This window comes from Larus michahellis, chromosome 1 (genome assembly GCF_964199755.1).
Source record: "Larus michahellis chromosome 1, bLarMic1.1, whole genome shotgun sequence".
Lineage (NCBI taxonomy): Eukaryota > Metazoa > Chordata > Aves > Charadriiformes > Laridae > Larus > Larus michahellis.
In genome coordinates, this window is record NC_133896.1 from 184,516,300 (window position 1) to 184,536,851 (window position 20,552).

The window sequence follows — 20,552 nt, forward strand, 5'->3', positions numbered from 1 at the left end:
CATCCTAACATGGTTAAGCTCAGTACTGTATTTTAGCATCACATTTCAAAATTGTCCTAGATGAGAGCAGCTGTACCTACAGAAAAACCAACAACCCTCCAAAAAAACCCCTTCTAACGTGATGAGTACTCTTCAGGTAACAGTCTGGGATTACCTCATATCTACTTATTTTGCAAGTTTCATACTTTCCAGAATTTCAAAAACTCATCTCACAGTAATGCAAAAATGCTTCTCAAAATAGGAAACAATTCCATAATATGTCATTACATATTCCTATTCCTATTTCAGAAAGTCAACTCACTATATGTTGCCACTACCAAAAATTTTGCATGCCTTATCTGCTTTAGTATACAAGCAAGAGAGAGAAAAACAAAGTCGTGCTGCTGAGCTAACACTATCTAGTTCCTGTTAAAAAGACCCAAAAAAAGGAAGAAAAAAAACCTTACATAAATATAAAATAAACAAAAAAAAAGACAGAAAAGAGTGGGAATAAAACCTTTTCAAAGAACAATAATATTTAAGGTAGTTCTCAGATTATTTGAAAGGGTCAAAAACTGAAGAAACTACCCAAGGAGAGTGACAGAACTCCTCAACAGATAATAACAAGTCAAAGAAAATAGCCTAAAACATTTTAGCAAAGGAGGAGAAGATGAAAAGAAAGTGTCCTGCTGCAAGAGAAATCTTATCAATAGGAAAAACAGCTGAAGAGAAAGTATTTAAACTTTTAAAAATCAGTAAAACAAAGCTATCATGCAGCATAACTCATTTGTTCCACAAATACTTCAGCTAACAGTCTACTAGTGATAATAAAAAATAACCCTTTTGCTGTTTCCTTTCTGCAATGATTCAAACAAGAGGCAGTTGTTTTTTTTTTTAAACAGCCCTGTTCCTGCAGTCTTCCCTTGAGCTAGTAAGGGTTGCGCACTGACTTAATTCCAGAAAAAGGCATTACACATTTACCATTACAGACTATTCTAGATATAGCAGAGTATCCTGTTTCTTGTTCCTTGGAAAAGAATATGGGAACCCAGATCCATATTCATACCTTCGAATTTTTGTCACTTAAATGCTTCAGTTAGGAGCTTAGTCATCCTAAACTCCACCTAAATCAGAGAAACAATCACCTTCAAGATTACTTAATTTAAGCACTTAAAAGTTTCACACAATGAACACAAGCGACATATCTCCTAAGTAAATTAAAAAAAAAATAGAACAAGCAGCTAGCCAAGAAGCATGCTAGACACCTATGAACTAAGCCCCGTGTCTCTGTGCTGGCGTGCTGGATCTCCCACATGTATGTAAGAAAACAAAAGGTACAATTTGAGGTAATTCTCATTTGGCAGAAGCATACCTTGTTGTCTTCCCAATAAAGAGCGAAACATTCATCCCCTGGTCTCCAACTTTTTCCGTACTCCATGTGAACTGATGGTTCTAATATTTTCTCTGGTTTGATGGGGCCAGATCTCCTTTTGGGACCGGTGTTGTAATACAACATTTTATCATCAAAAGATGGGATCGCAGTGGGTCCTGATGATTTGATAGGTCCTACTCGCCTTCCCTTCTGATGATGTTCAGTATCTCCATTTGGTACAGCATTAAAATTATCAGTTCTGCCAGCATTTTGGTAGTCGTTATTAATACCAAAATGTTGCTCACTTTTTACCATAAAGGCTTCACTACTTATTGTTCGTGCCTTCCTATCACAAAAATTTTCAGAATTGTGTATTTGGTTTTCCCTTTTCCCACGTTTCTGGTTATTGTTGTCTGTAGAATCTTGAGCAGCAGAGTTCTCCTTGAATTCTGTGAAAGACACCCCTTTTCCTACTCTGTTTTGCATATTGTTATCCCTTTTTTTGAAATTAATATCACTCTGGTGAGTGGTTATGGGATAACCCAAATCCTTTGGCCTATCATTTCTAGGATAATGTCTGTCACTTTTATTTTTTTCATCTGTCCAATGTTCTAAAGAGTTGTGCCTTTCAGGACCTCTGTTTCTTGGTAACCCACCACTTTCCAAAGCCTGCCTTGAATTTTGAATATCCCTTTGAAAACGAGGGGGTTTCTCATTCCTCGGTTGTCTCATGTCATTGCGAGAAATGTGTCTTGTATGATTCTCTTTGATGCCGTTCTGTTCTGTATTCATAACTTTGTGCTGTACTTGATGTGGTGGCTGAAATTGCAATTTTGGTTCTAGAAAGAAAAAAAAATATTTCAATTATTAACACATTTCACATAAACATATTTTAGAAATAGTGTTTCAGACCCTAACTGATAAAGCAACAGTATTATTTAGAAAAGTATGCAGTATTTACCTTTGTGATACAGAAATGGAAAAGTACATAGAAAATTTAGCAAAGACATTTGAACTGTAATTCCTAGTTTTTGGAAAGCATACACTACTTTGGACTCTACTCAGAACCAAAACACCTACCAGTATGAGAAAAGCTGGGCACAAATTTCCAGGAGGTTACTCGTTTCTCCCTATGGACACCAATAACTCACTTGAATAACAGCCAATTAAGACAGAAAAATAGAATTCCAACATGGAGAAAGGAAAAGGGAGGAAAATTAGGAGGAAGAGGGAATACTTTTAATCTGAATTGAAACTTTCTGTAAAAATAACTTGTTAACAGGTATTGAGCATAAAAGTCAAAGGCAAGAAACAGAAGTCAAAAAAAGAACACAGCTGACAAACTGTAGATAACGGGAACAGTAATAAAGCCCAGAACTCTGGAGACCCTGATCAATGAGCCATAACAGGAACTGCTCAAGCATTACCTTCAAGAGATTCAACCAGAACTCTAACTGATGAGAAGAAAAACAAGATTATCATGGATCTCATGAGAACGAGCGAACTTGCTATGGGGTGCTGGGGAGGAGGGGAATTGGTGTCCGGGTATGAGATCTGCTAGCAGACTTTGAACCTGATTGAAAAGGAAAGCATAAACCCATGAGAGCCATTCATGTTTATATGAGCAATTTTGTGTCATGTGGGTGTCTGCAAAGCTGTCATTCTCTTGCCTATGTCCATCCAGGGCAGTTGGCCATGTATGCACTGTGTGTATGACTCTGGTGTGTGTGCAGGGGCCTGGTGGGACTACGCACTCAGGCTCTCTGCTGCCTGGCCCTAAGTACAGGCCTATGGGAAGGAAAAACTAAGAACTTCAGTTTACATGTTACCACTAGAAACAATGAATGCTGATGTCTGACAACACATGTAAAAATGTTCATAATTACTTGCTACAAGGTAAGAGTTAAAATTAAAATGTAAATTTTAGCCTTTTAAATTACCCCCCCTCCAAAAAACTTCCAAGCATTACATTGTTATTAAAAGCTCACAGAATTTTTATCAATTTAATTGACTACACTGGCTAATAAAAATCTAGTTTTACTTTTAAATACATTTACCCTAATTTTTAGAAATAAAATAGGTTTGACTAAAATGATCTAGTGTTTTGTTTTTTTAAAGTGACATAAGCATACATGAGGCTTAGCACAATCATAATCATGAAAAAAACACATCTTATTGCAAAATATATTTGAAACCAATAATGTTTTTAATGCCTGCATATGCAAATATGTATGACTCAAAGAACCAAGAGTTTCATAGATCTTCGTTGTCTTTTTAAAATTGAAAAGATGACTTTTTCAATCTTGTAATGCTTAAAATTTTGGATGAAATCCTTCAAGTTTAGAAGTACCTCTTTATCTTTTCTTTACAAACAGAACATGAAAATACTGTTTTTCTTTGTTTTATATCTGTAACTTTTCTGTAAGTATCTTCATTACACTTTCCACGTCTGTATAACACATACCAATCTTCTAGATTTCCTATCATCTAGAAAGGTTTATCTTCCTAATTAACAGTCTTCCTTCATTATATTCTTAATTTATACCTCTTCTCCTCTGGTAATAAAATTCTTGGGCTTCCACTCTTCCTATTCTCAACCTAAACTCACGTGTCTATTCCTAATGTTAACTACACATAAAATGATTGAACTGTTTGATGACCTCTGAATGTTTACTGACTTGTATACGCCATTCAAGAAAGGTGTGTATATAATTCTAAGAGACTTCATTATAAATCATCTTATTTAGTATTTTGTAACATGAAATCCATTAAACCAATTCATTCACACAGGGGAAAGTTGTTCCAATGGTAAAAGTAGAAATGGGCTAAAGACTAGATTTGGCATGTTAGTATTTTGCCAGCTGGCAGGATTTTAGGTTTAACTTAAAATTTAAACGTTTCGTCTTGAGGGCCGTCCTTTGACCGTTTTCTAAATAAAGAAACATTTTCTGAGCTGAGCCAGGCGGTGACCTCACACAGCGTCTAGTACATACAAGGACTCTACAACTTCAAGACTTATCCCCAAAGCATGCAGAACAGATATAATACTTTAGTTAAAGCCTTGAGGAAAAACTGAAAGATATACATATTTTTCTATAATTGGAAAAAAAATTACTGAAATTTCTATTCGATTTCATACCATGTAATAAGTAATTTTAGCTATTGTCTACACGCCTCAATGAAAATAACTAGTTTTACTGGACACTGAAAATATCTGGATATAATAGATCTCCAAGCAACCTACTTCAGTCACACAGCTGCAGAGATCTTCTCTTCTACCCTTCTTCCACCTCTTTGACCTGCTTTCCAATAAAAAGTTACAAGCACTCTCATGTGAGACAGTATTTTCTGTCTTTAGAAACACAATATTAATCTTCAAAATCTACAAAGAAATAACTCCAGTGCTATCCACCTAATTAAAAAGAATTACCTGTAAAATAGGACTTTAAGAAGTTTCATTTAGTTATAACCCCCTGTTCCACAATGAAGCATGGAGATTTAAAACAGAATAACTGCTAAGAAAAAATAGCAACGTATTTAAGCATTGGCATGAATAGCTCCACCCAGAACTAAGTAGTTAGGACAAATTATGTATTTTCTCCTTTTTTCAAACAACAGAAATTCTAGCAATATGTTAACAGAAAAAGCCATCTGTTGCAGATCTATTTAACAAAAACAGATTTCTAACATATCAGTTGCAAACCCAGGACTATTGGATGATCCAATAAATTATTTATATCCAACATAATGTGATCACGATATAAAAGCAACAAGCTGACTTTAAAGTGTGTCAGAACTTTCAGTTACAGTATTTATTTTAAATAGTATAGGAAAACTAAAATAATACTCGATGTTAGACAGCATGGAAAGAGACTAGAGAATTTCCAAACAGTGAAAATATGCATCTTTTTGTAGGTCTATTCACTGAGACATGTAAAAGCTGCTCACAAAACATCCAATATTTCTCTAACAGATGTAAAATCTAGTAAAATGATGTCTTCTACAAAGATGCAGTTATTGTACTTTAAGCTTCCCAGGGGACTACATCATACACAACAGCCATGAATGAGCAGGACATGTTAACCCATTGTTTAACATTCAAGCATGACCCATTCCCAAATGGAAACTGCCAAACAACAGTAAATGTTACTTTGTCAACCGCAGTCAATGAAAAAAAAAAAAAGCCTAGAGATGAGAATATTACAGGTTGTTCATGAATTTGCCCTGTCTGGCCTCATCACCAAAAAACTGAAGGGAATCTACAGCTTCTTTAATAGAAAAAGTTAAGTGATGAGGGAAGTTATTCACAGATTGTCTATTGCAGCTGCTGTTCCTTGCTTCTACTTCTTTCCCTACTCCCAACAAACCATTAGCTTATGTTCCCAGAAAAGTAATAGTTCCTACAGGGTAGTAAAAAACAAATATTAATTTTGCATTTAACAAGAAGATTTGGTACGCTATTCTGTCAAACAGCGAGATGCATCATCACTGTAACCAGATGTTTAGGAACATGGTCTGGAAAGAATCCTTTTCAAAATTAATGACAAGGTTTTTGTCATCTGCTGGGTAGTTTTAAGATGATGACTAGTGTTTTCTCAGTTTGAAACCATCACTTAGTTATTTTACTCATTTTAGTCTTTGTGTGTGATGACCCAAGACGACCATACAGAACCAAACACATGCCCTCTCTTACAAGAAGCCAGCAGGACCTGCTACAGCTGGAAATCCCAGCCAATACAATTTAAAAAGCACAATGGAATTTAGGCAGTATGGTATCCTGCAGCTCTCTCCCATGGATTTTATCGTGTTTAATAACGTGGTTAAACTCAAAGACAGCAGCCCTTCCCACATTGGTGGCAACGATTCGGGTTTCTTCTTCCAACTTGAATTATATTTTTACGCAATTCTGTGAAAGCATGTCTTTGAACAGCTACCCCCAGGCCATGTTCTACTTTGTACTGGCCAAAAGATTAAAAAATTAGAAGGAAATTAATAATACATTTGCACACACTTCATGTCATGGAGTGAAATTCCAGTTACTCAAGAGCTCGGTCAAGTTACATAAATATCAATATTATTTTAAAATGTAGTAACACTGAGGAACTGGTATCTGAGTTCGTGTTTCTGTTGAAACAAATGAAATACAAGCTGAGGAGGACAACGATATTAATAAAGAAGTGGCAAAAAAAACCCCAACACATTCTGCCACTGGATTCACTACAAACTTGAATTTACAGGATTAAAGTACTGAAACAAAAAATGATTTTTTTTTATTCCTCTTTAAATTTATGAAGTTTACTATATTTGCATTCACATCTTTAAAGAGAAGTTGCTGACAAAATAAAAATACAGAAAGTCTCCTAACACGTCATCAATGCCAACATAATACTACAACCAAAAAAAGTTTGATTTTCTTGATATTCACAATTAACAGTGACTGAAACTCAACTTTCAGAAGTAAAACTGCATAATAAACATGACTATTTCATAATTCGGATCCCTTACTGCAAATAGGGCACTGTGTGTTAAAAACACAGCTACTAAATGGTAAATTCCAAATATTACAAATTCCCTTTAACTCCAAAAGGTCAGACTCTTTTTTTCCTCACAAGTTACCTTGCCCCTAGATATTCAAATAAATTCTGTGACCAAGAAATAAAACAATTTTTTTTTTAATTATATTCTTCTGCATTACCAACTTATTTCAAACCTTTAAGATGTTTTGGGAATATATAAATCATAATGGACTAAACCAAGAAAAAGACTGTTGAAATTAGACAAGATGTACCAGCTTCAAATTGTCCAAAGAATACATTACCATATAAAAACGAAACAAAAAAAACCCCATACACCACACATCCTCATTTACCTCAAGCATAAGCAGTTAAGTAAGAGAATGACAGAAAGGCAAATCTGAAAGCACAGAAAAGCGCTGTTCCTTCGGCGATCTCCAGGGCTGGGTCCCTAAGAGTCTGGCTGTGCGTCCTTCTGCTTGCAATAAACGCTTACTCTCCCCTAAAGTCCTGTTTCTTCTGAGGGACGTTTGGGTGAAGAGTTAAGTAAGAAAACCTGTGACAAAGGCAATTGTTTGCAAATGATCCTATGCAGTCAGCACCTCTTTTGTTACTTATCTCCTGCAGACAACACCAGTGGGGGAGAATGTAAGGGTAACTGGAGCAAAATTAGGTGGGATGCTCAAGATGCAGAGTGAGCAGAGGCAAGAGTCCACATGATACTGATGTTACACAGCATCATTCAAATCACTACAAGAGTATGGTTTATACTTACAGGATGCATATTTGAAAAAGAAAACTGATAAATGAGCTTGTTGAGAGAAAGCAGTTTGAAAGAAAAGTCTTTGATGAGAGGCTAGAAAAGCTCAACCCACGCACCTAACAGATAAAATATAGTCTGTTATGTCTTATAAAGAGCTATTAGGAAAGCAAACTTTGATAGCTCTATATGGCAAGAAAGGCATAATATTATACAGCAATAAGAAGCTGAGTATAGAAAATTTCAGATTAGAAATGAAAATTTTTTTTTTTAAATGATGATCTTTAATTGCTGAAAGAATCAACCTTGGACTGGAATTTATTTACCACCTATAAATCAAAACTGAATGTCTAAATTTGTATTTCAGTCAAAGCCTAATTATTGGAGCAAGAAACCGAGACTACAGCCTATGACTTTCTCCTCCTGAAATGTCCCTATTAACAGACTACACAGACATGCTACCTCCCGCGCGCTTTTTCTGCGAACCCATTAATGTTACAGTTTGTTGCAGAGGAGGTTCATTTTAACAGGAAGAGCATGAAATGTTCATCCTCTGCATAGCCTGTCTCTTGGGAGGACGGAAGAGGCAATTCTGCACAATCTGAAACTGAAAAGGTTTTGGCCTTCTACGTCCTGGGTCAATGCTCTAACAAAAATCATTGTTATGTTTCTCACCACCTACCCCATTTAATAACAAATAATTATTTTAAAAAAAATGATCTTTGCTTGAGTCTTTCAAAGATGTATGTGTCTGCCAAAAGCTTTTGTGGCTTTGAATCCTGGGCAGATGGAAGCACCAGCCTGTTCTCAGTCCCTAAGAACCGAAGAGAGAGAAAATATCTGAAACATGCCTGGTTCTCAGCATTTTGTCCATTATTCCTTAATTCTATAGTCAGAGCTCTTGGCACTGTTTTGTTCTCCCTGATAATCCTTGTCTTTACTTATTTAAGCTGGCAAAGATGAATGAATTGTTCCTCATAACAAAAGAAAAATAAGAAGAAGATTAATGGAAAAAATCTTTTGTGTTCAGTAGCAGAAATAATCCAAGTGCAAGCAAAGGCAGCTAGTTGACAGCAATTGTGTCTACTATTTTTGTTATCTCTCACAGTCAGCAGGTTTCTCCCTCCAACCAAGACTTAAACTACTTAATTTCAACACCGAAATGTTTTCACAGGTGTCACCAAGCATTTGCAGTTAAAATGAAAAAATAAATCTGCAGTATAAAACTACAGGCTTGTTTGTTTTAATTCTTTGCATTTCATTTAAATAGAGCATGTTTAGTATATGCTGGTTTACAATTAAAGAACTAGCAGATCATGGAGTCAGGTGTTCAACACTTTTGACAGCTGTAATCACTTATAACAGTTTTTCATTAACTCTGAAAGAAGGAGATGACACAAAAAACTCACAAGACACTACCTAAAGGGCAAAAGACTAAAAACTTACTTCCTAATAACTAATTTGTACTTCAAAAAAACCCCAAACAACAAAAAGCTTAATGTGCTGTCTTATCTCTAAAAAGGAACACAAGTACCTCTGAAACAAAATACAAAGGTATTTCAATTCATAAGTATTTTTCTACTTGGTCTAAAGCCAACTACAAAAAGGTACCGAATCAAAGATAACAAATTGAACAACTGTTCTGCAGCTCCTGTTTACAAATGGAACTACCTTGCCTGGTTACTGCAAATCCAGACGTGAATTTAGAAATTCTCAACAGTACTGAGGTTTCAGGTGCCATTAGAAACACTAAATAAGAAAAACAATGAGGGATGCACAGAGAAAAGCAAATCAGTCCTTTGCGTGCTTGAAAAGAAACAATTCTTCTTTTCAGACACTTTCTCCCCAGACAACATAAGCGGTTTTTGAAGAAAATGTGGCACGGCACAGAATTAAAAAGTATTTACCTCAGTTCAGCAAAAGTGCTTTTGTTTTTGCTCCTACATAGACTCTCAGTCATTTAGAAGAAATTACAATCTGTCTGAAGGGTACAGAAGCCTAATGCTTGTGATAATGATAAATATGGCAATTCCAGGTAATCATATGCTCCTGATCATTGGCATTAGTGTAATAGCAGGGGTGTGCTCATTTATTCAAAACCACTATCCCTATACAAAGACCATCTCTCTGTATAACTAAAAAACAAACTGGGATTTTAGAGACCATACGGGACAGCGAGGGGACAAAAATACTGCAGAACAATCAATCTTCTTTCATATTGAATGGAGGCTGTACTATGCTACATATAAATGAAGAAAAATTTGTCCACCTGGGCCCTTCTTAGTAGTTACTATGCAGAAAAATCAATGAAGAGATCTTATTCTTGGATATATAACATTCCATATTTGAGTTGTTTCTAGCCATTTCCCTGATGTGCCTTTCATTTCTGACCACTACTCTTTTAATACTGAGAACTACTTGTCTCTACTGCTAACTGACAGGTTCAAATTAAATGAAAAAGTAATATGCTAGTAATATATATCCTGTTTTCTGCAAACACTTGGATGCAGACTTCACTACAAAAGAGTTGACAGTGGTATAATCACTGCAGATACAGCATCACTGTGTAAACACTATTAAGACTCACATCATCTCAGTTTGCATAGAACTTAAAACGACTAATCATTAAGAATTTAAATGAGATTATTTTCAACCACAGAGGCATAAAAATTGCAGAAAAACAACACTTTCACCAAACAATTTTTAAGATGTGTTTGAATTCAGACTGCACAAGTTCTCTCAAACCTGGCAAAGAAAAAAAAGCACACTTAAAGAGACAAAAAGCCTGCAATTCAGCATATGCCTAAGTATTCCTTGGAAAACTCATTTGAAGCAGACGGCAAGATAAAAATAAAACCTGTTACAGAAACAGAGGCACAATCCTATGGGCTAGACACCTTCAGTAAGGAAAATAAAAACTAACAAAATGCAACTGAGCAACCATTGTAAAGCCCATTGACTTCCAAATAACAGACAGCACAAGAACATATATTATTATGTCTTCAAAAGGAAAAAAAGGTAGAAATATTAAAAAAGCTTTTCAAAAGGTCATCAGAATACTTTCTGAACTCTTCAAGAATGCTAACAAGTTGGGCTTTTTTCAGAAAACCATAACTTGGGAATTGCATCAGATTGCATACTCATCATTCAGAGAAAGCTAAAAAACCCCCAATATATTGTTAAAATACACAAAACCAAAAAGCCTGTGTGTCACGTTAGGAAATATGCCAGAACTTTTGGCAACTGATGGAGTACAAAGCCTTTACAAAGTTTTTGTAGAACTGTGTTTTTCTTCTTATGACATTTATGGAATCTTTGTTTTTATTTAAGAGGGAAAAATACACAAAAGCAAAGCATATTTATCTTTAACACACAATATGGAAGACTATAAACTGAAGTATATATGCTAATATAACCTTTTTTTTTTACTCACATAACACTATGCTTTATTATGCTACAGTATATTGGCTACATATATGTACTAAACCCAAAGGATCATAAAACTCCCCCTAAGCAAACACTACCAATAGGCAATATCATTTTAAAAGGAGCAATTCACTCATTGTAATAAAATACTATTACTTACTTACTATAAAATTACTGACAATAAGAAAGGCATATAACCCACCGGGATTATTTCTATTATTTTTCCTTTAAATGTCTTTGTCACACATAAGAGCCTTCTCTAATCTCTCAATATAAGCACTAAACTTATCCAAAGAAAAAAACATGGTTGTAATGTGAGAGGAAAACACTACAACTGTTTTCATTTCTTTCCCCTGTAAAAATCTAACTCCTCTTTGGTAAACAAAATGACTTGCCAAAAATATCTCTCAAGCATAATTCCCTACAGGTGCTTTTGAAATTGTGATTATATTCATCACCTGAACAGTTTACAACATTGTATCAGCTAATGCAGAATGCTTGTGTATTTGAAAGGTATTTTCTTTAAATATTTTAAATTTCTGACAAAAACAAGTGAAGTTCACTATATAGATGTTCAATCTACAACTAGCTTCGTTTCCATAGAAAGCCATAAACTTGTGGCTACTCACCATAAACAAACTATAAACAACATACATAATAAGAAAAGGAACTCTACTGTAACTTTTTTTGTTCACTTCCTACAAACTGTTTTAGTAACACCTAGATCCAACTAAAATACAGAACAATATTTAGCTATTTAAAATGACTCACTTTGCAGGCCAAAACAGACACTGTTTCAATGAATCTCAACCTAGGTACAGCAAAAATACAGTATCTGCTATCAAAAGAACTATAAGCTATCACATTTATAAGAAAATGCCTTTCTGTTCCTAGCTAAAACTTAGAATGTCAAAAATGTTTTGTGAACCTCAAAATGGCTCACAGTGCTTCTAATTCTACCACCAGCAGCAAGAGACCCCTGGGTTTGCCAGCAGGTTCACTAAGCCCTGAGCTCATTTGTTGAGGCAAGTTTTCTATGAGAAAACGCGTGTCCTTTCTCTGTGCTGCTGCTTCCTCTTTTTTGGATAAAGGGGTCCTTTGTACAGCTCCAAGAACTGAATTTCTAAGGCTGCTGTGTTTCCTTCCACCTGAATATGTTGACTTTTAGTTGCTACAGGCTGCAATAAATATTCAGACACATTAACACAAAATGCTACACTGCTTACGCAAGTAGCAACTGTAAATGTGAAGCTTCAAACACCTGAAGGATCCAACAATAGTAAATCTTGGAAAAAATATGCCATGCATTTAATGGAAAGCAGAAAGTACTAATAATTCTCACAGAAAACAGGGGTTTTGATGCACTGACAGACTATACGTGGCTTCATGTTTTCATTTCTAATTCAATAACGACCCTCATACAACTAACCTTAAATTCACTGCTATAGCAAAAGGAGACAAATATTTACACATTACAATATAAGGTACAAACAAAAATAATATTTTTAACAAAAGATCTCTCACTCGACTAACCAGAGCAATGGGGATGTTCTACTTGTATTTCAGATGCAGGTGTCTACTGGCATTACAGCCGTTCATACCTTTCCCAACAGGGCAACCTGTTCATTTCCAATTACTACAAGCTTGTTTTCTGCTTATTCCATATCACTTTAAAAACAAAACAAAACACACCTTTTAAAAAAAAAAAATCTCAAATCCAGTGAAAATACACAAAGTGTGAGTCCGTTATTAACAGTTGACAAAGACTATTTTGGAACTTAAGTTCAAAAATTAGTTATATATAAATGCAGTCGCTCCTTGAATGCATTCATTCCTTAGAAAATTCAAAAATATCAAACAGTTCATATAAACTCATATAAAGTATGACCTTTTTTCACCCTTTATGAAAAGTGTCATTTTATAGGGAGAAAAAAAAATTACAACTCCATCACAAAACCTTCATGTCAAATAACTGAAGCGGATATTTTCATTTCATGTTGGCCACTGAAACACCTCCAAGGCCATACCCAAATGAAAAAATTATCTCCATTTATTACTCAGCTTACCCCGAGTTTTACTTTAATATTACAGCAGCCTCTAGAGACCTCAGCATGCATGGAGTTTCCTCTTTTTTCTTTTAATGCATCTGTCTGTTAAAGTTTCCAAAGTACTGAATGATTTAGACCTAAACAGACATCCTGATGCACAGACTATATTCTTGTTACTTCTCTTTCTTAAGAAGCCATACTAAAAGGACATTAAAAAAAAAAAGCCCAGGTCTTCCGCATTAAATCTGAGAGAGTATTTGGCTTCCCTCTTTCTAAAATCTTTCCCCCAGCCCTTACAGTTATTCAACAGGAAAACAATAGCTGTTTAATATTTTACAGCAGATATAAAGATTTTTTTTTTCCCCTCTTCAGATAGAGGGAATACAAAAACAATTTAGCTTATCTCAATTCCTAAACTCTTAACTAGGCAGCACACAAAACATGCTGTTTATAAACTGAGGAAGGAGGACTGCAATTATGGCTTTTTTCTTTACTTACTTCTGTACAACACAGAAGTCCATTAAAGTTGAGAGATCTTTATCAAATTAAATTAACAAACTGGGGTTTGTGTCACCTTATTTCAAAATTACTGACTTTAGGACATCTAAGCCTGAAACAAACACCCTAAGCTCTTCTACAATCAAGACAGAAGTACAACCCACCACAGTGCAATTTATATGACCTTTCTTCAAAGGAGAGGAATAGCTCTGCAGCAATCCTCGGTTTTTTTACTGTTGACTGTGGAGGAAGTTCTAGTAACCACCTTTTAGATAACAAAGTTAGGAAAAAGAATTCCACCAACACTGTCCAAAATTGATTCCAGATACTTTAATTTCAATAACTTACCCTCTACTGTTAGAGTACCCATTTTGGATTCCAAGAAATCAAACAGTGTGCTTGGTGCAGACGGTCTGGTGTTTCCTAGCTCTTCTTCATCTTCAGGTCTTATTCGGCCTCGGCCCTTCCCTTTACCTGTAAACATCAGAAGTTATTTGTGGGGAATAAATAAAAGAAAAGTGTTATATTTGATTTATAAAATACATGGAGTCTTTTAAGATAGAAAATACATTATGGACAAAACAGATACAGATGTTTTCCACTAAAGGATATTCAAATCTGTGACTTCAAATTCAAAAATGCTGACAAGAATACAATATACAGAGGTATTTTCTAAGCATTTGCTTTCAGGCTTGGAATGCAGTTGAATTTGCAGAAAAAAACCATGCAGATATGCCCTTCTATAACTGCATTAGTAATCTACCATAAACAAATTCCTTTGCTCGTAAACATTGTTTTAAAGCATTTCTTTGCAAGTTATACCTCTAGGTGGTGGTCCCTGAATGGGCTTCTGTTTACTGCTGTTCAGAAGAAAATTTAATGCTGCCTCTAGGCTGTTACTGTTATCCATAAGTGCCTGTCTTGCTGCTTCTTTGCTGAAACCCATCTCTGTTATGTGTTTTAGAGCCTTTTCATCAACCTGAAAGAGAGTCACACACAGAACTAATCATAAGATACAACAGAGACTCTACAAAACCACCAGATTTTAATTTTTCATTAATTTTTAATTGAAACACTATTTCATATTTCATTGATGATAAATATTTCAGTTTTATATAAAATCTTCACATACAATCTCTCTTAGGTCCAAATAATCAGCTACTAGAGGGTTTTTTAATATTATTATGATGATTTTTAATTAATCAGTTTTCAGTTCTAACATTATGTGGTTTCAAGCACGAATTCCTCTAGTCTACCCCCTTCCTTCACTGTACACTGGAAGAGTATGACACACTCTAATATACTTTTTCTGACATGAAAACTAAAAGGAATCTCTCAAAGTAACACTGGCATAAAAACTAGCCATTTGTTCGTGTCTGAACCCTTTCACAACCTTTCATACAATACAAAAGCCAGCTATACACTTCTTAAAACACAGAGAAAATATAATCACTAAAAGTTCTGTAGAAGGAAGCAAAGAAATACAAACAACTTCTTCAGAAACACAGGCTTACTTATTCTAAACTATATAGAACATGATGACAAAAAGGCTAAGCAGGAATCACAGAACAATAGTTACAGAAAATAATGCTACATCTGCACTATGCATAAAGCACTCAAGTGAGAACTTCCAGTGTGGACAAAACTACATGCATTGAACATGAAATGGGACGAGGCCCTCTGTCCTTCCTCATCCCATACCCAACAAAAATGATGCCAGTTATCCATCTACTAAAACAGCTGTAACCAAATACATTCTTAAATGAAGTCCCTTGAACATAAGATTTTGTCTACAGGTTCCCAAACAGCCATATTGTGACCCTCCAAAACCAACCCCCCACACCCCCAAAACCAAACCTTAGCCTTTAAGATATACAGTCTCTTCTTTCTCCTTCTGCTTAAAAGAACAGGAACTTTTATTGCTAGAATGAGTTAAATTACAAGTGTATGACAGTTGTATGACAAAGAAGATTTAACCCTTCTTCTCCTCTGTTTTTCAGTCTTATGATGTAATCTCTCCACACCTCATTTCTCTTGATGTTTTAATACATTCAATTTTTTTTCTTAATTCCAGCTACACACTGTGCTTTGGCACAACCGATATGAACACGTCTTCTTTTGGGGGCAGAGACATAAAATCAGTGTTTGTGGTTGCTTTCTCAATACAGAGATTTCTCAATACAGTAAGCCAGAAGATAAAACAACTCAAATAACTTTCATAACTATGCTTAGCTATGCAAAAATTACTGTAACGGGCAAGACACAACTTTGCAGAGCTTGGCTACAACTCCCACACGCTCAGCAATGTTAACTCCAATGCCTTCATGTAGCCTTCTGCATTCCCAAACTCAACAATACTCTTAAATTAACTGTCCAAAGACTAAGTAAAGAAACAGCAATTAAAAAGGTCTTCGAAGACCAATGGGGCTGAAACATGACCTCAGTGTCTACAGGGAACCATCATCGCACTTGAGGTTGACTACCAGTTGCGTAAATAATGTCTTATTTTTAATGAAAGAATATTCCTCCTCTGGGGCCATTCTAGAATCTTCTGCGTGGCAACAAGGGTACAACAGAGGTAAGTACTTCCTCAGCCAAGCTACTTCAACCTTCTCCCCTTTGTAGCTAAGTAGCAGGTTTGGATGAGAACTTCTATCCATTACCGATGCATCACCTCCTTTCAACGGTGGAAATTCTGTGCATATGACAGCTACGTTCGAAGAGCAGCAGGAAATGAAGATTCATATATACAGCACCTGGACTCTCAGCTATGGATAAAAAAAATCTTGGATAGGTCACAATTTGAGAGCCAAAGGAAAGGCAATTTTCCAGATAGAAAGACTGTTTGAGAAATGATGCTGTATCTTAAGTATCTTTGGATGTCAAAAAATACTCCCTTCAACTTCATCTACACGGCAGAAGTCTTGCTTCTCATATACAAAACTGGAAAGACAACAAAAATTGTAGGACATATCCTATAAGGACTATTAAGAGAGGAGGATGATTGACCTCTGCAATCTATTGTCTATCTACGAAGAACCTTCGTACTTCTTTGTTTCTTGTTTTGTAGGTAAAGATACAGCGCTCCAGCTTTCTCAGAAGGTAACACACCAGATGGATTAAAAACTTTTAACCGTTTCTAACTATACATGCAAGTCAACAATATACATGAAAGTCAACAATCAAAACCTACTCGATGTCACAATTCTAAAACGACAAAGCAAATTTATTATCCACTGCTTTAAAATCTAAAAATCATGATTTATAATGGAAGAGGCTTTCTATATAGGCTTTGTAGGTTCATATTTCCTCCTTCTTAACAGCACCTAGGTATGTTAAACGACATAATACTAAGTTTTGGTAAGTTGGAATTTTACAGTTGCCATTTTACAGTGCAATGTAAGACAAGTTTATTGCAATTCATAGAGAAAAAAAGAAAACAGAACACTTTAAACAATTACCCATTTTGTGGGCCGGGGGCGGAGGGGGGCAGGGGGGGAGTGTGGGGCAGAGAGAGGGGAATGGATGGTGACTTTTGTCTGTCTGTTTGGGTTTTTTTTCAAGTTCATTTAGGTCGAGACACAGTTGTCAAGAATGACAAGCTGTACCACTGGTGCTACACCATCCAGAGGGATGACTAAGTGACCTCTTGAGGTCCTTTCAGCTCATGTTTCTACAGTTCTGTATTGACATTTCTGAGCACAGTACTGAAGGCAGCAGTGCTGGAGGCTCTCCTTGCTGCAAGATGATCATATGTACTATACAAACAAAATTACGTATATGTCTTGTCTTCTGATTGTTAAACCTTTGGTAAAAGTAAATAAGCTGGAAAATATTCAACACTAAATGAGTGATATTCATAATCAATATTTTAATACTGGTTTACTGAGTTACTACATAGTTGCGATGCCTCTTTCAGTCCGCTTTCATCACTCAAATCAGAATCAAGAATTGTTATTGCATACTTGCAGATTCTTTTCCGGAGTCATTCTTGATAACAAATACTTCCTCCATCATAAGCTTTTAGACTGCTGAAGTAATCCAAACAGAAACTTCAATGACTGCTCATCTTATATCCACTTAATTCAATGCAGTGATCCCAAAGAACACTTCTCAGTAAGTACTCCAACAGTAACCCACCTTACTCAAAATGAAACATTACTTGTGACCATGTAAGCATGATATTCTCATGTCACAACAAAAGCATTTTTACTTCCGTTATTTTAAATATCAGAGTACTACTAAGTTTTCTCAATATCAAATAAATGGTTTAATACAGATTCTTAAAATAAATATTAATTCAGAAGAAAAGCTACATTAAAATATTATTTGATATGTTGATAATTGAAGGATGAAAGTCTTCCTGCCTAAAAGGAATTAACAAATGTTAAAATGCAAAACTGTTAAGCTTATTTAAACAAGAAAACAAAACTATACTGTAATGTCCTATACCACATATACTACTACTATTCTTTTGTGAGGACTTGGGTTTAAATTTTACTGGGTAAGACAACATTAGATTTTTTTTTTTTACAAAAATCATGTTGAAAATCATAACTATCTCAGTAAGGTACAAAAGCACCTTAAGTATTCTAAACGGACTTCAAAATAAATTGAAAAGGAAAGCCTTTATTCCTCAGGGTCTTTTTTTCTTTTATTTTTGTTACATTTGTTTTTTGTTTTTTAATAGTACATGTTTAAGGTTCCATTTAAGTCTTCCACCTTACCAGTTCTCGGTAGACGCCTTCATTCTTTCCCTCAGGTTTTGTTATCTTCTCTTTCTGGAACAGCTCCCTGTTTCGATTCCCTCCAGCACTCACACTGAGATTACTTCTGTTACTACCACCACCTCCTCCAAACGTCTTGGTCTTTAGATAAGCACAAAAATAACATTTCAGTGAACAGAACTTATGAAAAGAAGCCTTAATATTTAGCTAGTAGAAAAAGTGTAGTAAAATTGATGCAGCTGTATTTTTATGATTATGCTTTGCACTGACAAATAAAGCACTAATTTACACACACAAAAAAGATGAATTTATTAGGTACGACTTTTATTTTTTCCCCCCATGCCCAAATGAGGCTGTAAAAAGGGTATATAATTCTAGTTTTTATGACTTACCAAGCAAATTGGAAAAATAAACTAAAAAGAAAACCAAGGGAGGACATAAAAACCTGACATGTTAGAACTAAACTTCCTAGCTATTCTTTCAGGCTGAGTTCAGGGAATCAGGGGTTTTTAAGAACTGAAAAAAGCAGATGACAACTGATAATGTGTATTTATTACTTAAATCTTATTAGCTAAATTGTAAGCCCCACATTTTTTAATAGAGGTATCAAATCAAAATCATAGCTACAATAAAACATTATGATACCTTTATTAGCTTTATTAAAATAAGAACATACTCATCAATCCAAAAGGACTCTCTATTTTGGACTCAACTTTTCAAAGATAAATGAGTAGAATTACAAGGCAGCAAACAACAGAAAGCATTTGTCATTTAAGAGAGAAATACTTAAAATAACAAGAAAAGATCAATCACAGTAAGTAAAAATGCTGCAACACGTGCATTCTAACCTCCTTGCTCTTTGCTACTTCTGCAATAGCGGCTGTTCTTTGCTTCTCAAATTCATCATTGTCTGCAACAGTTTTTACAGTATTTGTCATTTGCAGAGTCTTTCTGCGATCAAGCTCTCTGCTATCCACTTGCACGTGAGAAGCACATTTCTGAAAATGCAAAAGAAAGTTTTAATTAACTCTACTGCCTACTTTAATTTGAAATAATATAAAGTGTTATTCCATTAGAGTAGCACAACTGTAGATAAAGAACATGACTGCAAAAACGTACACCGCGCACATCTAGATGTCTTTGCTGAAAGCACACTCCACTGGTCCACTAGACAGGCCAAAAAGAATGACTTACATTTTAAGCTTAGTTCATGATGTAGCTAATATGATTCTTGTAAATACCTTTGTTGTTTAAGAAGGGAATATGGTAGCGCCTACAAGACCTGACAGGAAGTATCAAGGGCTTCACATACTAAATAAAATTTTAAGTTTGAGAAGAAAAATATTAAATACAAATTTACAAATTGGCACAACAAAGCGACAGGATCAACGCCTTTTAAAAAAAAAAAAAAAACAAACCAAAAAAAAGATGCGTGTTTTAGATCCAAGTCATCATGATCTAAGGTGTTTTTATAGCCTTTATCTAACTGGAACCAGGTCCTCTAGATATCATGATACAGATTTTTTTAAGAACTGACAAAGAGAAGTATACTATACCTGCCCAAAAGGTAAAAAAGGGGGAGGGCCACCTTCTGTTCCAATGTTACTCCTATTGTGCTTTGCTAAACTCTATAAAAGAAAATAGTTGATTAATAAATTGCAAACAAAATCCAGATCATATGATAAACATCTCTGTTTCAGAAAGTACATGAAACTTGCAAGATGAACATTTTAAGCATAAAAAATAAAATCTACAGTATACTTGAAATCCTGGGGCACTTCTTAAGCAAGGAGAAGGCTGGATGAGGGGCAGGGAGACAAAGAAAATCATAAAAAATTGCAGAATCATGAATGAAACATACAGAAAATGGAGAAAATGCAGCTATATACCAAAATCTACACTAACAGAACAAAGCAGCACACAAATAAGATCACAGAATCATGGAATCATTTAGGTTGGAAAAGACCCTTACGATCATCAAGTCCAACCGTTAACTTAGCACTGTCAAAACCATCACTAAACCATGTCTCTAAGCACCATGTCTACATGTCTCTTAAATACCTCAAGGGATGGTGACTCAACCACTTTCCCCGGGCAGCCTGTTCCAATGCTTGATAACCCTTTCCGTGAATAAACTTTTCCTAATATCCAATCTAAACTTCCCATGGTGCAGCTTGAGGCCCTTTCCTCCCATCCTATCACTTGTTACTTGGGAGAAGAGACCGACCC

General features: G+C 35.2%; 1 protein-coding gene across 4 annotated transcripts in view; it reads right to left on the reverse strand.

Annotated features, from left to right (window-relative positions):
- The window catches only part of TDRD3 (tudor domain containing 3), a 113,554-nt gene that overhangs the window by 26,583 nt on the left and 66,419 nt on the right, over positions 1–20,552 (reverse strand). For all 4 annotated transcript variants that reach the window (XM_074564530.1, XM_074564546.1, XM_074564553.1 and 1 more), the window contains 6 exons: positions 19,880–19,951; positions 19,172–19,321; positions 18,324–18,464; positions 14,419–14,575; positions 13,945–14,070; positions 1,352–2,190 (listed from right to left, as the gene is read on the reverse strand). In XM_074564530.1, the coding sequence (XP_074420631.1) occupies positions 1,352–2,190; positions 13,945–14,070; positions 14,419–14,575; positions 18,324–18,464; positions 19,172–19,321; positions 19,880–19,951 (1,485 nt within the window). The remainder of the gene's footprint in view (positions 1–1,351; positions 2,191–13,944; positions 14,071–14,418; positions 14,576–18,323; positions 18,465–19,171; positions 19,322–19,879; positions 19,952–20,552) is intronic.